The sequence below is a fragment of the Apteryx mantelli genome, chromosome 9 (assembly GCF_036417845.1).
Source record: "Apteryx mantelli isolate bAptMan1 chromosome 9, bAptMan1.hap1, whole genome shotgun sequence".
NCBI lineage: Eukaryota > Metazoa > Chordata > Aves > Apterygiformes > Apterygidae > Apteryx > Apteryx mantelli.
The window spans coordinates 12,148,061-12,168,207 of NC_089986.1; the positions used below are offsets into that span (position 1 = coordinate 12,148,061).

A 20,147-nucleotide genomic window follows, 5' to 3' on the forward strand; every position below is an offset into this window, starting at 1 on the left:
AAAGTGTCACCCGGCCACCAGGGACACAGCACTGCCATCGCACTGCTTCCTGCAAGTCTGGTCTATGCTGCTGCCCCTGTGGCCCTGAGGAGGAATTCCCTACCCTGCAAACCGCTCTGGAAACCAAGCCTGTGGCACTAACAAACTGCCCACGCTCAAATCCTCCTCCCCACCCCCCCACACATGAGCTTTTTATTCCAGGAGCCCTACACGCTACTCTAAGACTGAAAGGTAAAAAACAACAGCAGCGCATACGTAGATTTTCATTTTGTATGTGCTGACAGTCTCTCTTTAATCCTACTTTCCACATTTAAGGTGTTAATGGGAACCTTGATGCATTTCAGAGGGAACACGCACAGATAGAAGACAGATGCGTGAGTCTAAAGCCCTGTTCCCAGATTTCACATCAAGTGCCTGATTTGTTTATATCCATATGATACAATCTCCATAAAAGCAATCAACCACCACCAAAAGGAGATGTTTCAATATGTGCACAGCCTTCACACAGACTAGGCATTAGGTTTGCTTTTATGGTGCAGAGTAATATAATGGATTCCTTCCACAAGTTCCCAAATGTTGTTATTAAGAATTGCTTCTCTAATAAAATATGCTGCAACATACAGTAGTACACGATGTGGCATTTACACAAGTCTTTTCTCTATATAGGACTTGCTGGCTTTTAAACAAATCTGTCTCTTCTATACACTACAGAAGCACAAGATGAATAATTATCTTCTCTGCTTAATAATGTTTTTGCACTGGCCAATTTAACAGCTAATCTTCACAAACCTCTGAGATAGTCCCCCAGCAGCTACATTTGCATGTTGTAATCAAGTCTTGCTATTAAATCATACTTTGCAACAATAGCTGAGCTGTCAAGTATAAACAGCGGCTTTTGCGCTGGCACTGTGCAGATGAAAGCCATGGATAAACATGAGCAAAGCCACGCCATGCTGCCGGCTCAGAGGGCATCTGCTCACACTTTTGGGAGCTCGAGGATGACTGCACCCACTGCAGATCTTGGGACAAGCATCCTTTGTCTCTGTCTGCTTCATGGAGCTGCCAAGCAGCTCACAGGTTGTTTTCTTGGGGACTGCACGTTGTTCTCTGCAGTAGTGAAAGTCTGCTGGTTTGGCCCTTGTCCTGTGTCTTACTCCTCAGGCTGCTTTCTACAGTGTCCTTGAAAAACTGAGCACTCTTGGCGCAAAAGAGACATCCCTTTGTTGCAAAGGTCTCTCCCTTGGCTGCGTGGGCAGAGCAGCTTGTGGAGCTGGGCTGTGAACCAGATCACTGAACTCTTTGGGGTTAACAGCCCTCCCTGAAAACATGCTGCCCTGTCTTCTGACTAAGCCTCCTTGCTGTCCCAGTTGATGACAGTAGAGCAGGAAGACGTGGCTGTGAGAGGGGACAGGCCAGCACTCCTTCAGCCAAGTGTCACGGCTGGCGTCATTGTAATTTGGTTGCACAGCCTGGGAATGGCTGGTGTGACACATGGCACAACAGTGGATGTTTGATCTTCCTCTGCCTGCTTTTACTAGGGACTGAACCCCTGCTCCTCACTGTCCTAGTCACCCTTCCGAAAGCTCATCCCTCAAAAGACTTATTAACACCAGCTTAGCTCAGCACCATAATCCTGCTTACGTGTATTCACTGAAGCAATATATCTCTTCTCCTCTGCCTTCCTGTGACCTCAGTTTTCTCTTGACTGGGATAGGGACTGTGAAGATGTGAGCAACCCGATTATATCTATCAAACAACTGTACCAAGAGGTGCTTCCTACGAGTTCCCTGCTGCACACATCACTGCACCAGTTCAGCTTGCTATCAGTGCTGAAAGCTCTTACTCTGCATCAGCTTCTGCTTCTCTGCACTCCCCTGCAACCTGCTGCAAGAGCGCAGTAAATAGCAGAGACCTTGCTGAAATCTGCCTTTTGCAGTAGGAGTACCACAGGGCACAGTTTCATCACAGTGATGCAGATCAGATGCAGTTTGGCTGTATCAATGATGTCCTTCTGCCCTAATGATTCTTCCTACACATCAGCCCAACACTTATTTCTATCTTGCCCTGTACTTTCCATTATTCCAGGAGATCTGACAAGGTGTCCTTCATTTTAACATGGAGACAAAGGGAGAGGAGAATTTCTTGCTGGAATTGGCCTCACTCTGTGCAACTAGGCAGATCAATCTAGATTCAATCTGTCTTGCTAACTGTTGGGGGCTGGAACTGACCTCACGGTGGCCCAGCTCAGAGCAAGTGTGCAGGGACAGCCTGCTGCACAGCCTCTCCTGGCTTTACACTGCAAACAATTCACGCTGCTCCACATCTCTTCCAAGTATCGTGGACTTTGTCTGTTCCCCTGAAAAGTGGACACTTGTGCCCAGCTACACGTTGCCAAGTAAATGTCAACCCACCAGTGCTTGTCTGGCAGCGAGACTGCAAGTGAGCACTGAGCATAAGCAAAGTACGAAGAACTCATTAATAAGACAACTTCTCCAACAGCTGCTCTGTTGCACTGCATCAGAAGTGCCTCGCCACCTCTCCAGGTCCCATCCGACCACCAAGTCTTTCCCAGGTGTATTTCCATGCCCTAGACACCAGCATGCCTAGTTGTGTCACAAGCACATACACTGAGGACAGCAGCCCTTCAAATGCTCTGTTGGTGCAACTGCCCAAGGCAACTCACCGCTTGCTGCTCTGGGGACTGCTATGCACCCCTAACTGTGTCCTTCTGAAAGCTGACAGCTCTCAGCCCCTTCAGATCTGCTCTTCAATGCAAAATATCACTGGATGTCACCAAGTCACAGTCTTCAGAAGCTGGAAGGGTCTAACCTGGGGATGGATCAGTTCTTCCCCTGTTCTTACACACCTTCCCAATCATCCATTCCTGCCTGCTGTCAGGAGGATGATATTGGACTACACAGACGTTTGGGTCAAGGCAATGTGGCCTTTCTTACTTCTTTCTGCCAGGACCAATGCGTGTGTAGCTGCTCCCTAACCTGATTGCATTGAGATGAGTGGGGTCTGCATCAATTCTTTTTCTAAATCAGGCTATTTAACCTGGACTGTCTGAGCAAAAGCAGGTTATGCCAGAGATCCAACATGTATAAGAGATCTGCCAAGGCTGGCTTCCAACCAGAGGGCCTGGAGATGTGATGAGCAGCTAGAGACATACGTCCCTGCTCAGCTCGCCAGAGGCAGAACAAAACATCTACCTGCAGCCCAGAATGAGGCAAGAACTCTACTGAATGAGGCACAAACAAGCAGTGATCTGATCAGCTAGAGATGCTCAGTAACAAAATTAATGACTGCTGTCTTCAACAGTCCAAAAGCTAACAAAGGAGCAGAAGGGCAGAGAGCAAGCAGAGAGGGAGGAGAAACAGCAGATAGAGTTGCTCATGAAACCAGTGCCAAGAGTACCATGGATGGGCCCAAATCAATAGCAAAGCTGCACAAGACCTCACCCAGACTGTGCTCTGCACCACATGCTGGAAGGCAGGACTACCTGTACCAGACAAATGAAGTGTGGCAGGTAATTGTGTCTGAGGCAGCAGAGCTGAACACCCCCTCTTTGTAGTAACTGAGACTTGAGTAGCAACGATAAAAGTTCACTTTCCTCTATTGCCTCCTGCTTGACGATCACAAAGTGCTTTATAAATGCTCATAAAAAAAAGTCCCATAGGACTCCTGGGCTCATTTCTGCTTTACAGACAGAGATGGAGCAGAGACAGGCTACGTGACTTATCAGAGACCATGCAAGAGACAGCCACTAAGCTGGGAGGAGACCCTGGATCTCCTGCCCTGAGGAGTGTGGTGAGCAGCCCAGTGGGATCAACTGATCTCCAGGAAACTGGACATTCCCAGAGAAATCAATGGAAGCCCAAACACTTGCAGTGTTTCTTGGCCAATAAGGATGCTGTTCATTTAAGAACACTTCTGCTTAGCCCCTTTTTAGATGAGGCAGGTGAAGGACACAAGACTGAAGGCGTTCAAAGCCGATCTGAGGTCTTTAGAGCCATTTCCCATTAAAATTATGGAACATTAACGCAAAGTATGCTGAGATCCTTAAGCAGGTTCTACTCCTCTTGAGATCTTTCCATTAACTTGAAAGGAAGTTGCGCCCAAATCCTCTTACACTGCCATGAACCTCTTAGACGATACAGGCAAAGCCAGGTTACAAATCCATTAGGCTCCAGATTGACTAATGCATGGCAAATTGAGAGAGGTGAAAGTGCTAAGCTGTAATGGGAACCCCATCCAGGGTGAGTGTGACACTGTGAGGAGCTGAGCATAGAAACATGCTTGTGATTTGAAGCTCCTCTCAACAAAATACAGTCCTGCTGATAAGGCGATGGAAAAGAAGGAGGGAAGTGGGGAGGGAACAGCTTTCATTGCTAGACAGAGTTAGCTGTTCTGAACTTTGAAGAAACAGCTGAAAAAGCAGCAGGCCCCAGAGCAAAGCAAGGCAGTAACCAGAAAAGTTAAACCCCTCACTCTTGCTGCTCAGGAGGAGGTAAGGAGAGGGTCTTCCTCTCTCACCTTCTAATTTATGAGGACATCATTTCAAACAAGAAGCGGTGTTGAACACCCAGCTCAGCAGGACTCAAAGCAAATACCCCTGTTCTTCCAGGCCAGGCAGCTGGCAAAACCCAGCTTTGCAAAGAAGTGAGTGGTGTCAACACAAAGCCGATCCTTTACATCAACACAGACCAGTATGCCAGGATTTTAAGACCGGGAGAATTATTATAGCATCTGACTCTTCTGCCTGGAGGGCTTAGGTAGCTACTGCTCTGTGCAACCCGCTATCTTGTAGGGTCTAAAGCATCTTCCACAAGTGCACTCTTGTCCTTGAGAGATGGAGAATCCATTGGTCTCCTCTTGGCACATTTTGCTGGTGGTTAATCTCTCTTGCCTTTCAAATGCATGCTTTATTTCTAAATGCTTCAGCTTCCAGCCTGTAGCTGTTTAAGAGAGAGCAATCCCAGCTGGCTGACAATCCACCCAGTTACTCCAGCTTACATTGCTGCTCCCCTGAGGAATGACAGTACTTAGTGCTGAACAGACCGTAGAGGTCCTGCCTACAGCACACTGAAAGCCTTTGCTCTCTTGAGGCGAAAAGCACAGATCAAACACAGCAGGTTGGCGAGCAGGACTGGAAGGTCTATCTCTGAGCAGAGCTCCTTTGATTACTGCCAGCACAACACATGTTCTGAGTACTCAGCATCCCCTTCAGTGTCTTTGTTCATACTCCACCATCTGCTGCTGCATGCAACTTTCCACTGTTCGTTTGCACCTAAAGCACATACTAACAAAGCAACAGAAGTGTGCACATAGACTTCCGCTCTGGTCCCAGTGCTCTCTGCTTGTAATGTCACAGAGAGAACAGGACAGCAAAACCTAGGCCCATCAGAGAAGCATACTCTGGGCATATTCATTCTGCTGGCAGAGTATGTCTGTCTGGCCCAGAAAGATGCTCAAAAAGAAATACCCCAGCCATTTTACCGGAAAAGGTCTTGAGGAGTCCTCTAACAACACAGTCAAGGACACAGAAGCTTTGCCAAATCGAGGACTCCTTTTCCATATTTGTTATGAAAAACTATGCACAGAGACTCTGTCTGGGGACAGGGAAGGGAGGACTGACAATTGTATAGCCACATCTCAGCTAGGGGGAGTCTTTCTGGACACAAAGTCAATCCAGTAACTTGGGTTCAAGGTGAAAGTGAGAGAAGCTTCTTGTGGAAGGACTATTTCCTCTTACCCATGTAAGACCTGCCCTCTCCCATGTTTGTAAGGGATAATCAGAGACTTGTCTGACTCCAGGCTACTAAAAAAACCCAAATTCATAGGTTAGCAATTCTGGCCCAGATGCAGCTCACTGGCTTGGGCATAGGCCAGGGAAATGGTGCTGAAATGATACCAAGGGCTTCCAAACATATTGTTAAGCAAATGAATTTGTAAACAGATCTCCAGGGATGACACATGGAGACAGCATCTCTGACTTAATTATAATTACAGCTGAATTTCTCACCTATTTGGCTGCCACTGAATACTCAGACATCTAACACTGGCAAGGAGTTTTTACAGCTCCTCTCCAGGCAAACACTCTGAAACAGATAAGACAAACTCCCCTGGTTCAACACAGGGGGAGCAGGGTCAGACCTGGGAGGTGATGCACTTGCCCAGGTTTAAGAGCCCAGTTCTTTCTCCCACTGGGGGAAGACACAAAGCCTGTCCACACACAGGTACCCCACGAGGATTTAGAGAGAGATTTACTGGTGCATGTGGGACATTGTGTAGGATGTCAAGGAAAGCCTCAGGCATTCATTTGGAAGGAGTCAGGTCATCTCCAAATCCTGTCTGCTTGCATGAGGGAAAGGCAGGTTTCCCTGGTCACTTTTTCCATTTGCAGCCCCCACATTGCGGTGGTACTCCAAGGAGTCAGCAGTTACTATTTCTTCAGCAAAACCTGTTATTAAGTAGCAGGGTGGCAGGAGGAGGAGGCAGGTCTGCGCTGGGAAAAGCAGCTAAGTAGTACCCTGGGCAGAGCCCTTTGCAAGAGCCCTTCTTCCTCAGATAGAAATTGCCATGGGGTCCCTTCTGCAGGGAAAGAACAACTTCATGGCTGCTCGGTCTCAGGTGACAAAGGCTATTTTGCAGTAAATGTCCCAGCAAACTTTGGTTGTGGTGTACAGAAAACTGAGCTATCTCATCCAGGAAGGATTACGTTTCCTTGGAGTTTTATAGTGCAACATCCTGACTAATTCTCCTGGACAATTTACCCTACGCTGAATCTATGCCAAAGCCAGAAGGACTGGATTATCTTCACATACGGTGACAGAATAATTCACCAGCCTTGCCCAGCCAACTCCAACGCTTTACTCTTTGGCAGGTGAAGAATATGCATCACCTGCTGACTTGGATAAAGTCCGGTGCCAATAAGTCAAACAGAAAACAAGACACTGAATCCAAAGAAAAACTCCAACCTGCTTAGTCATCTCTTTTGTAGAGTGTATCTTCTCTGCCGTGCTACCCCAAGCCCTGGCTTGCATTTTGTTTCTAATCCCATCCTCATCCACACAGAGACTCCTTCCACCAGAACTTGGGAGTGTTTTAAGTCCAGGGTAGGCTAGCTTAGTTTCAAACCCAGGGGCTGGTTACAGTCAAACTGGTATTCTTCCTACTCAGCAATGAAAATACAGGCTTAATTACCCCAAGTGCCTTGGCTTCTTTCTTATGGCCTCCAAGGACAACCAAATGCTGCCACAGCTCACCAGGAAAGGGTCACAGAGCAGCTCAGCTGTCTGCAACACAACAAGACTTGGGAAACTCTCCCTGAAACCTAGCAGTGTGCAGAGGTGAATACAGCATTAACGAGCACAGGGTGTCTCAGCCACACATCTGCAGTGCACCTGGACTTGCCTCATCTTGGCTAAGCCAGCTCTTTCAACAGGGCACCCTAAAGTGAAAATCCCCCCTTGGAGAATTTGATGATAGCTGGCAGATCCAACGCTAGAAACGGGGGATTAATTTTCTTCTGATCTGAAATCTAAACAAGGCATTTCATAAGCTTCAGGCTAACAATTCCTCCTAGACAACCTCCCTCCAAGCCTGTCAGGGGATTACACGTGTGTGGACTTCCCCCATGAAATCCCAGTCTGCAACACAAGACAAACAAGAGAAGATGCCACCCGAACCTTTCAGGTCACAGCAGGACGGAGCATGCATTTGCTGACTAACCACCATCAGGAGAGATGGGCACTTACTTCCTTTACACCGATACAAGCAGTGCTGTATTCCCTCGCTGGGATGCGTGCCATGAAACTACATGTAACAAGGCCAGTCAGGTACCCAACGACTGTGTGAACTGTGTGGCAGCCCTTTGCACAAACAAACAACTCTGAAAGCCTCAATTCCTCGTAAAGAACAAAACAGACTGTGGTGAACCTGCCAGCTCACTGCAAAGCAACCAGGTCCATGCTGAAGTCCAACACGAGCTGTACACCTGAGAGAGACATTTGAAAACAAATCAGTCATGCTGTGTCAGCTCGTTCACACATTTTGTTCCTATCACTCCAAGTGAACAGCTCTCCTAGCAAAAAAGAATAAACTCAAAGCAATGCTGCTTTGCTGCATTCTGAAAAAAGCGCAACCCCTGTACCCAAGTTCTAGTTAGACCAAACCCACTGCAGTGCTGAACGGTAGCAATAAATGGAGTGAGCTAACGTGTTAGTGACAAATAACCTGTTCAGACATTTCAAGCATAATTATAGGCTAGCTCTCCTGATGTAATATTGGGTACATCACTGCAGATATTATATTCACCTTATGAAAAGGTTGCACAGAGGAGCTCAGCTGGTAACCCAAACAGCATTATGCATCACTAGCCTGTCAGCGTCAGGAGTGCATGCACCCTGGCATTTGAAGTCCTGGCGTTTTAAGCGATAATCCAATGTACCAGGCATCATTGCTCTCTATATAAAAGGGGGTACTGCTATTCCTATCAACTGGAGCTATTTTTCACTTCTCATCCTGAAGAGTTGTGTGGTGCTGCCTGCAAGTGGCTACACTGCACAGCAGCTATGTCTGTAACACTCTGGGTCCCTGGAGAGGAAAAATGATCAATACTCCAATGCTGCTTTTGTAAGAGGTCTCTAAGTGCTTCTATGCAAGATGCTGTTCCTCTGGGTTTAGAAATTACTCTGAAGAGAACAAGAAAGCCCCCACTGCAAATTCATAATCCTGACACGAACCCCAGCTGCAGCAAGGAATTAAAATGAAAATCATTGGAGAACTGCAAGATGGTATATCAGAAAAGAAGGCATCCATAATGTGAGGAAGAGATCTAGAAAAGAGACCAATATCTAGAGACTGCCAGAGCAGAGAAACCATGTCAGAGGAGAGCCAGCTGGGGGGCAAGGAAGCATCACAAACCCCCGCAAATATGGCCCACATAACAGGATGAATCTTGACAGGGATGTGTAGCTCCGCACCACGACTGGGATGGCAGGGACCCCAAACACTGCATCACCTGAGAAAGGTGACACTAACCAGAAAGCCTCAAGGGGAAAGACAAAGGGACTTGAAGGGTTGGGCTTGCTCTGCACAGGTGAGCAGAGATTCAGAGGTCTCTGAAGAAGGGTCTGGATAGGAACAGAGAACACAAAAGCAGTTTGAATCTTCTCCTTGGTTACAGCCAAAAGACACTAAACCTGCAATTAATTTCTTCCAGAGGATCTCAAGCTGGCTTTGGCTCTTCCTGTACCGGTGCTGGGAGAAGTCTTCCGTGATTACCTACAACCTTCTCCATCTCACCCTTCCTGCTGCCCGGCAGCCCCAAGGAGGAAGGACTGGTCCTGCATGGGCACTGGCAGGCTGCAGTGCCTGAGCCTCTGAAGCTTGGCACTGGGCACCAGGCACTTCTTCAGCACAGCTGGTATCACACTCGTCGACTGGGGACCTGGTGAATGTGTCTGCCACAAGACAGGATTCACAAGTGAACCACGGTTGATATGAATGGCCTTGATGGTCTTTTACCACCCAGCTGAGTTTTGTGATTAGATCCTGTGCAGGGCCAGAGAAATCCAGCTTGAGCAGAAGGGATCTGCAGGAAGCCAGTCTCATCCTAAACACCAAATCCTTGTAGCAGTCACAGCACAGGATTCATTTGCAACACCTTCGTTTTCTGGATGTGACTGTTTTGGGGCCAAGTGAAGGCTGACGATATGCTCCTGTTCAGAATGTCACCAAGCACACGTCACCAGGCCATACCCCATGTCACAGCACGGCACTCCTGTTAGTGAGGGACAGCCTTCCCAGAGTAGCCAGTGCAGCAGCTCTGTCCTCCTTAGATTATACTGACTTATCCCCATTAGGGGGAATTAAGCAACATGGCTCAAAAACAAGAAAGCAGACTGCTTTCACCTGTGTGAGGTCAAGTAATTTCCTCTGGGGCCAGGAAAGACTGAAGGGTGGGGAAAGACTAGGCAGCTAAAGAGAGGAGAATGTCCGGGTTTAAAGCAAGAAAAAGGAGAAGTGATGTTCCCCTGGTCTCACCCCTGCAACTGCAGCTGGCAGGTAGTGACAGCCTCTCTCTTCCATACAGCTCCAAGCACAGGATTTGCTCTCTGCTGGGACTATTAAGTGCCATTGGATATGAATACATTATAGCAGAGGCTTAAAGGGAGCCTGGCTGGCTGCTCAGCCTCTTCTGGTCTCACTCCTAGGCTCCCAGAGACCAAAAACTAACACACGAACCTACAGCCTACGCAAAGGGGCCAGCTCTGTTGAATGAGATGCCCAGCTCCCTCATACGAAAAGTGCCATGGAAAACACGCCATTGAGTCTGGTCTCCCCAAAGCGCTCTGCGCACACGGGTGTGATAGCTGAGCGGGCACCTGGCGAGCACTGTGCCAATGAACACTGCCGTAGCGTTGCGGGCAGGCAGGTAATGAACAGCTGCCGGGAGCAAGCCAAACTTCCTTGGCAGGGTTTATCATTTTAAAGGGAACAAACTCCAATTGATTGCCCTTGTAAAAGCCTGCATGGTACTTGCACTTCCAGCCTAAGCAATAGAAATTTTAATTGCTTTGGTAATTACACTTTCAGAAATACTCCAGCCCTTTGTTCTGCAAGCGGAGGCCAATATACACTGTTCTCCGGTGGCCCCGTCTGGCTGCAGCTTGGAACAGCATTTGCCACTTGGAGGGGAAGGGACACTCCTCTGGGGACCGCAATGGCACAGAGCCTCGCTCCAGAGCCCTGTTCACACAGAACACAAAGGTTCCCATTGGCTGGGATTACATTCACTTCTTCCTATTAAAGCTACCGTTCAAGAGCTTCAGATTCGTGCAGTCCTGCTGCGAGTCTATCCCCATCATTGGCCACAGACCTTACGCTCTGTGAAGGATGCTAGGGCTAGAGGGTGCACGTCTCCAGCCTTTCCCATGCATGATCTTGCAGAGATGCACAGCATATTGACAGCATCTCTTCTCTGGGCTGCAAACAGCTCTAAACCATGGTGCAGACACAAACGTTCTGTTGTTTTAACTTCCAGATACATTATTAAAAGAATGCAGAAGAGCTGTTATCCCCGGGGGTCCTGATCAGTACTGTCAAATCCGGACTAGCCTTGTGAGAACACCAGGCCTACAATCTACCCTGCAAAATTGCTAAGGAAAAATTATCATGACAACCGCCGTGCTATACTATGGATAACAAATTAACCCTATAAAAGGACTGGTGCTTGAGAAGTACGGTCTCTGCGTGGCTGAGCAGGTGGGGGAAAGAGAGGAAAGCAGCGCTAAGTCCGATGCTTCACTGTGCTATCAGCTGTTCAAATGCAATACTGCTGGCAATAAAGGTGCGGTGCACGTGGGCGCTTCCAAAATCATCGGGGGTATGGCCAGGGCTGAGCACACGTTTGCCTCAAGGGCAATTTACCTGCAAGAGTACGTCAGCTATAGCGCAGACCTTCACGCTCCAATCCCTCTGACAAGTATTCTCTGAGCCCCTGGGCTGCGTGCACGGGGCTTAGGGGGATAAGCATGTGTTAAAACTTAGCAAGGTTCTCCTTGGGAAATGGATATCCTGCTCCCCTCTCCCCCCCAGGTTGGTTAAGCAAGCTATAAAATACAAAACACAGGGCCCCGCAGGGAGTTATAATTGTAGTCTGGATTTGTCAGACACGCACAAAGTTTGGGTTTACTTGCAATTCCACTCATCTTGCCTCCACCGTATTTTTCAGATCCATGATCCCGGCTGGCATTTCTCTGGGCGTCTCGGCTCCCACGGTTGCCAGAAACACAGGTCACAGCCATACATCTCTAAATCAACAGCTGCCAACATACTGCAGCTACTTTGTTTCATGTTGGACCATTCACAGCTAAAAACAAGGTTTCCAAGCTGAATTGCAATTGGCCTTAGAGCTTAAACAAAATAGCTCCACTCCCATCCCAGGAGTTTCCTCAAACAATGGCACAAAACACGTAAAAAAGCCTGGGGAGAGGAGGGTCTGGGGCAGAAAACACGGCTGCTGATTTTTGAGATATACACCACACAATTAGAAACACTGGATCTATAAACATCCTTAAAACAAAACCCATTAGATCTAGGGGTTTTCTTTTCCTCACTGTCCATTGTGTGCCGCTGCCTTTTAAAACCTCAAAACCAAACATTCTTCCATTCTCCCCCTGTTGATTTTATCCTTTTGCATTTAACTGCATGTTGCCCTGCTAGATTGGTGCCGCTGGAGACATCAACTCTTCTCATTCATGCCTCCGGGGCTAAGATAGTTGGGACAAAACTGTATACCATGTGTGAATCACCAGTTCACCAGCGGGAAGGAAGGACGCTGAGCTCTTCCCCCAGAAATGATCCCCCTCTTCTTAAACAATGAGATTTCTCAGCTTAGAAAGGGGTAGATACTGTTTGCGGATGGATTTCTTCCTTGTTGAGACTCGACTCTTCAGCATTTCAGAGCAGATCTAATAACAGGGTGTTCCATTCATTAACAGTTGCACATACCCTCCTTTTTTAGCTTAACCTGCAATAATTGGCAAGAAGCAGAACTATATGGGTGGAGGTGACTCGCTATGGATTCATGACATACTGGTTTTCATGCAGAGCAAACCAGTGCAAATACAGAAATATCCTGAGTAGCACTGCTGCCGTCAATTTGATAATGAGAATGTGATTTGAAATAAAAACAACTGGGGTGCCAATTCAGTACAGCAGCTAGTAAAAATAGGCAGAATACCTAGAAATTGAGGAGAGACTGCTCCAAACACATCTAAAGCTTGAATATCATACGGCATCTTATAAAAACAAAGCGCATGGTTGTGCTTGGGCCGTAGTACCCACAAGTGAAAGACCACTCAGTGAACCCACATATGAGCTCGAGCAGAGACAGATGGGGAACAAGGTCCCTCTGTAGCTGAGCAGAGGTGAGGGCTGCCCATTTTGGGGCTGTGTGGCCTTGGACGTTTACCCCAGCCTACTCTCCCCAGAGACACCGCAGCACGAAACAGTGCAGAGTTTGAGCTGCAAACACCCTTAGGAAAAGCCTGAGTCAGATCTGCCAGAGCACATGGCACCCAGACCTGGCCTTTTAGCCAAATAAAAGAAGTGGCCAGCTTTTCCAATGCTGCAGGACAAAGGGGGCAGCAGGGCCTCGTGCATTTTAAAGGATCTGGCCATTTTAGGAGCTGTTCCCAGTTTCAGGTCAAGGCTGAAGCCTGTTTTAACCTACTTTTAAGTGGTACAAGCAGTTGCGATACCTCTGCCAGCAAGTGAGAAGGCAGGGCAGTTTCCTTTCAGTGCACCTTCCCTTATCTGCTGTGTGCAATCTTCCGTAGGACTTACTTGTTGCTGTCCCGGTACTGATAGATATAACAGCCTTGAGGCATCCCACTCTCCTGGTCCAATGTAAACGAGAGCTTCAGCTGCAGAGAAGAGAGGGTGGGGGATAATGAACAGAGAAAGAGAGAAAAAAAAGCAACATTTTAGGCTGCATTCTCAGTCATTACAGTGACTTCAAGCACGACTTGTGGGAGAAAGCTAACTCACTGAGACTGACACGCAAACACTGTGGCCTGGAACATAATGCAGGGTTCCAAACCTCAGGGAAAAGTCACATGCGTTGCAGAAACCTCTCGCTTTTTCCACCCTTTGTTACTATAAAGTGTTTGTGGTTCTTCTGAAATGCATGGGTCATAACAGTTCACCCCTCCAAACCCACCCACACACACCACCCTTCACCAAAGCGATTGCGGTTCCCCTCAGACACTAAAGAAATGAGTGTTCTCCATCAGCAGCTGTAGTTCCCACGAGTCTTTCTCTGAAAACTTTCCCGGTTCCATCTCGTTCCTCCAGTGCATTAGAACAGAGGAGAAACCACAGAGGGAAAGGTGACAGATTTTTCCTTCTGTGCAGAGTTACTAAAGAGCTGTTAGAAGGGTTTGCAGTTTGGATCAGTGTCCGGCAGGAGGCTATGATGTGACCTGGAAGCTGCTTTCTTTGCAACTCCAAGAAGGCATTCAGCAAGAGCTTTCAGATTTCAAATACAGCTTCAGCTCATTTTATTGAAGGGGGAAAAATTAATCTTCTTTCAACAAGCAACAGAACAGCTCTGCAGGGAGACTTTTTTGATGAAAATGTCTCCAGTGATTTCACATGCTAAAGTGCCTAGAGAACAGCACAGGGCTGACCCCTGAAATGGGGGCACATCTGAGCAGACCCTCTTTACCCAGGAGAAAGCTGCTGGAGCCCTAGAAAAGTGCCCTACAAAGAGGCTGCAGACCCTGACTAGGACAGAGCAGGCTGGGTAAGAGGAGCAGCATCCTTCAGACCTTCAGAGGAGATAGCTCCAATCTTTATGCACTGAGTGCTTCAGCTTTTGTTTGGGTCAGGGAGAGACCATTAATGGCAGGGCCGTTACCACTGCTGGATTGTGCAGGACTCTTGAAATGGTCGGGGAAGACCATCAGAATGGTTAAAATTGGAAGTAGGTTTGTTATGATGGGCCTGACCTTTTTAAACAGGGAAAGGAGTAGAGAGAGGTGTTGAGCCACTCTATTTGATCGCAGACTTCTCTCCTCCAGACTCCAATGAAATTGCTAACTCAAATTAACGGCCTATTCAGGAATGAACATCGAATTAAAACATTTCCCTCCAGCACCTATGTGCTGAATCCCTGTGTGCTGAATCATTAGACGGTATGCTGATTTTCCTTTCCCTACAGGGTAACAAAGTCAAGCATTGTGCTCTCAACTGACCCAAATAAAACTGTATACCACGAAACCACTGAAAACTTCACCATCCTGGATAATGAGTTAAGAACTGAGCACCCAGCTGAGGCCAAATCCAGCTGATCTCTTGTGACTTCCATGCCCCTAACTCTGTAAGCTACTGTGAAACACACGCTCCTGGGACAACATGTAACACACATGTCCATGCTTCACGTGTGCCCGTGATATAAGAATCACAACTGATACTGCTGTACAGATGGCAACCTGTTACATTCTCCACAGCTACCTCTTCCTGCAAGTTTTGATCTCCACTACTGTTTAGCACTTTGCTAAGATCCATTTTTAAGACTGGTGTCCAAGGCAGGACTAGTGGGGCCAGCTGGGTAGGTTTCTTTTCACTGAGATCCATTCAACCAGGCTGTAGCTCCTGCCTTCCCCAATGCTACGATGGCACATGGCAGCTACCCCACGGGAGCAGGAGATGGGTAAGAAATGAGCAGTCTCCCAAAGGGAGGCAAGTGATTGCCTTGCTACGGTACAGACGAAGGTGTCTTGTCTCTATCCAGACTAGAGTTCCCCCAGGTGAGCTGCCCTGGTTTGGTGAACTGAAGGAGGAACTGGAAACTGCCAAAAAAACATTTTTTTGAGCCAGGTTTTCCAAAGCTTTCCTGTTAGAATATGGGAAAGTGTCTCCTAGCCAAAAAGGACACTAGTTATCTCAGTCACAGCTCCCGGGGGCTCTGCACTGTGAGGAAAAGGTACCACATTGCAGATTTACTAGAGAGGAAACACAAAAGAAAGTGCAAAACTGTGCATGTGAAGCTTCTGGCAACTTTGACAAGCACAAATGCAGGTTTACCCGAGTCCCTCTCACTGACAGCTCTCATGGCTAAATGGCCTTTGGGTTTGTGCTAATTGAGCACTTTTGGTTACAGCACACCTGGGCTCTTCCCCCCCGTACCCCTCGCGGCTGGAGCCAGCTCTGCGCAAGGAGACAAGTCCAGTGGAAAGGAAGGAAGGAAAAGGGCTGGGAAGGAAAACAGCCTTGTTTGGACAGGCCACAAGGGAAAGCTATGTGGAGAATCAGGTATGGGAGGGTGACCTTTCCACTATCTGGGGGACAGGGTCCCATGGAACCTGCCTACCCAAAAAGGAAAGATCACAGTTCCCTAAGATAATCTGTTTTCAAGTTTCTGTTATTTTAACCCTTCTGTCTCTGCTTATGGTATTCCAGACAAATAAAACACACCCTGCTTGGCAGATTCAGTCCTCTCTGCTTACGAGCCAGTGCCAGTAAGGCCTGTGCAACAGGGACCATATGCAGCTTGACCTTCTAGGGCAATACTGTCAGCAAGAGGATGATGCTGTCACCCACCGGCCCAGTGACAAGAGGATCCCACTCAGAGAAATGCCAGGGTCAGGCTGTCCCACAGAGACGTGTAACTAAAGGCCTTTCTTGGCCATTGCTGTTCAAGGCAGACGTGATGCCACTGACACACAAAGCCGCACTCTTCTGCAGATCTGCTCTGCTGATGCACTGCCATGGCCAGGTGGAAATGGGGAGAGGGTGTCTGTGATTGTCACCCAGGCGAGGAGTCCTTACAGGCTCCTCAGTGAACAGTCAAGCTCTGACTGTATGTTTGCCATGTATGACACTGACTACCTTTGTTGGTGGTGTTTGATCTTTGCAGGGAGCAGAGTGTTCACAGGCAAAACTCGTTGTGGGGTGGAAGAAGAGCAGGTAGAGAAGAACCAGCTGAGCACCACCAGGAGGCAAACTGGGACGCAGAGACTGCAGGCTTCTTACTAAGCTTGAAAAGGTTGTACCCATCATCCCAACACCTTGACAGTGTGTCCCCTCTGCTATCTGAGTCACAGGAGGCTGAGCACTCCACTGACTCTCCTTGCACATGTGCTCACCTCTGCATGGTTGCGTTCAGCTGCAAAGGTGCTCATGCTCCTGGATCCTTCAGTGCCCTGGAAGATCTGCTCCACAGATCTTTCTTTTCATGCTAAAAACAGTCTATGAGGTGCTTTCTGCCACAAGTCTGAGAATAAAACTCAAGCACCCTTTCCTGCCAGCTCCCACCCCGCTCTCTGCACACCCTGCATTGCCACTTCTCTCTGGTCCCCCTCCAGCAGCCACCCTTTCCTTTTGTGTTCTTCCACTAACCACATCACAAAACCTCTGTGTACTCCTGATTAAAAAAGGTTGCAGGGCAAGGCTGGGGGCAGCAGAGGAGATGTCAGGAGCTGATTAAGCACCTTATCAATCTTCCCATCTGACTTGAGCTACAGCAATGTCACGAGACATCCAGAGCTTCCCAGACACACAAGGATCTACAAAACAAACAGGCTTTTGCAATGCCCTCTCTGACCCAGCTCTAACTCTTAACCAATATGACAACATTGCTCCAACACAGCATGCTGCTTTGAAGCTCCTTTTCTTTTACAGTGCTCCTTGTCAGAATGCAAAGACTTGCCATAAAGCCAACAAACAATCTAATACCAAGACAAAGGAAAGGCCACCGTTTTTCAAAATACACAATTTTATGCCTGAAGGGGCAATGGGGAACTGATGTTTCCTACAGAAGTGCAAGTACAGGGTGACCCCATCACAAGGAAGGCCCATCAGATCAAGGGATCCTCAGCATTAAACATATGAGATCATTTCATTTTACAAGACACTGCTGGGCTTCACTGGGAGAGGAGGGGGAGAGGAAATTTCCCAGCGCACTGTATTGCCTTGTCATTTGGCTTGCACTGCCTCCTTTGGTAGCACAGCCCTGAAGTTCACATGCTAATAAAGAGCCCTTTCCACTTCAATAGCTTTGCACATGAAGAAACACTCGGCATGGTGTATGCATGAACTCCATGGGAAAGGGAGCTGGAACGTAGCCACGCTGAGAGCAGAGTGCTGCCTACCAGGCGAGCCCCATCAATAATTGAGATGTCAGAGGCATAGGGAGGTGTGTGAATAAGAGCTGTCAAAAGGAGTAATTGGGATCTGTATGGATACAGTGATGGATAGGCTCTCTTACCATCAGACTCAATTGCAATACACCCAGACAGGAGTGGAGCAGGGTGCTGAAATTCACAGAGGCTGGAGCAGGTCCTGTTTGATGGGCAGGACACAGTTCCCTCTGGGGAGGAGGATATCGTGCCCGCGGTATGGAATAGCTGCAGGAACACGACTCAGCCACTGGCAGATGGAGAAAGGGAATGAACTTACAGCACGTGGCCAATAGGCAGTAACATTTGGTGGTGCGTGCAGCAGCCTTGAGGTGAAGGTAAAGTCTCCTCCTTGAGGAAAGAGATCTCCTGTCCACAGTGGTCACTGTGCACAGGGGGCTGTGTGCAGAGAGATCAGGGCCTGCCTGGGCACACAGGTACCTGTGCTGCCCGTTGCTTCCCATTTGCATGCACATGCCCCAAACTAAAACTATGTCATGTCCAGAACGGCACATAACATTCATTCATGCAATGGCTCCTCTCTCTAGAATGGCAACATCCACCCGCTCTGTATTCCTACATCTTTAATCCTAGGGGAGGATGCAGTTGGCTCACAGTGGGGATGTTTTTTGTTCCTCCTGCAATGCTGTCCATCAGATGCCAATGTACTTCATCCGTTCTTGGGCATACAAGGGTTCCCACATGCTCCCTGGACAGCAGGGAGCAGACCCTAAACCAGAGCACAGTCATGGACAGACACAAGACACCAGTGAAAGCAGAGAGGCTCAGGGCACCTGCCCTTTACTGCACCCTCCAGCAGCTCTGTACCGCCTAGTCCCTGCAGGGACCCAGAACCCTCCTCCAAGCAGAGAGGCCTTGGCAGGGTGTAGGTGAAGAACCCTACACCTTGGGGCTTCTCCATTATCAGCAAGGCCATAAAGAGGCTTTTCAGAAAGGGAGAGCAGTGCTTAATGCTGTCGTGGACCTCCAGGCTTGCCTGGACTTTGGTGCAGCCAGCAGCCATCCTCATTTTAAAGAAAATTCAGACCTGCAGCAATTAGGGGCCCAGGCATGTGATAAAGCCTGGTAGTTCCAAGGAGGAGAGAGCCTAAGGAGCAGCCTTCTGGCTCCTGAAATGCTGCCAGTACCTATATTGATTTGACTGGGCAAATTCTGCATGCCCCTTGAGTAAATGGTTTGGCTTGGATCCCCCTTGTTCCCAGCCCTGGCTCCGAGCAGCAAACCTCTGTCATTAGACAGAAAGTTTTCTCTACGCTTGCACAGTATCAGAGAGGTATTATCAGTTCAGCTGTGTAACCAGGTCAAACACTTCAGATGTCCCAATTCTGGGGCAACATAAGGGCTGGTTTCTGCCAGACTTGGTTATACTGCTCAAGATAATTTGACCAGTGTGGTGGAGTATTCAAGCAGCAAGAGATCACCCAGGGCAAGGAGGAGAGGCAGAACGTGAGCCTACAATATGAAAACCAGGGGACTGGACCTAAAGATTATACCAAAACAGTCTTCTGGAAGGCATGGGTTCCTTTCTACCATTGGCATTCATTCAATTTTAACCCCATTTGCAAGTAAGTCCAGAAAGAGTGGTATCAGATCCCTCTCAGAATAGAGGCTCCCCTCTCCAGCAAGCTCTAGAAAGCTTTTTAAGAATAAACTTAGTCATCAAGCAGGTTTTTATGCCCCGCCCAAACTTCGGTTTTGACCTGAAAAAAAAATAACCCTGAAGTCCTGACACTCACTTTTAAAACCACAAAAAACGAACCGTGCTCCAGTAACGTAATCACAGAGTTTTCTGGCACCTTGTCCCTTAAAAATACATCCATCTGCCTGCACACAGGCCATCAAACTCAATCTTGTTCACAATGGATTTCCCAATTCCTGCATGCTGGAAGGACTGCAGCAGGGCTGGCTGTGCCGACTGGACGAGCCCTTACAGAAGCGCAGCCTGCAAACCTCACAGCTGTGTTTTCACTTAAAGAAACTGCTCTTGAATCCGAAGCACTTCTCCTTCCAGAGAGTTTTCTATTTGCACTGAAGTTTGAAACTACTGGAGAAAGAGCCTGGGTAGAGACTGCACCACTTCTTGGTTGCCCCTTCCTCCAGAAGCGAATGTGATAGGGACAGGGCAGGCCTAATAAAGGAAAGACTAAAAGTCCTACAGTGCAGAAAGAGGAGACATAGGGAAGCTTGCTGCCAGCTCAGCTAATTACCTGTCACACTGGCTTGGGGTGGTCCTTCCTTTTTGGCTTTGCAGACAGTGGATATTTGGCCAATCTCAGCACCTAGTTATAGAACTGCTGTTCCTACTGGTTGGAGATCCTGCTCTGGTCCTGAACTGGTCCCATCTCACACACTGCCTCCTCAGTGAGGCCCCTTCTCCCCATCTCTAAATGCACATTTTTTCCAGGTGGTGGTTTAAATTCTCTAGGAAACTCC

The 20,147-nt window shown here is 48.1% G+C and overlaps 1 protein-coding gene across 5 annotated transcripts in view; it reads right to left on the reverse strand.

The window, feature by feature from the left end:
* Window positions 1-20,147, reverse strand: part of DIS3L2 (DIS3 like 3'-5' exoribonuclease 2) — a 204,414-nt gene that overhangs the window by 29,133 nt on the left and 155,134 nt on the right. For all 5 annotated transcript variants that reach the window (XM_067301734.1, XM_013941819.2, XM_067301738.1 and 2 more), the window contains one exon: window positions 13,357-13,436. In XM_067301734.1, the coding sequence (XP_067157835.1) occupies window positions 13,357-13,436 (80 nt within the window). The remainder of the gene's footprint in view (window positions 1-13,356; window positions 13,437-20,147) is intronic.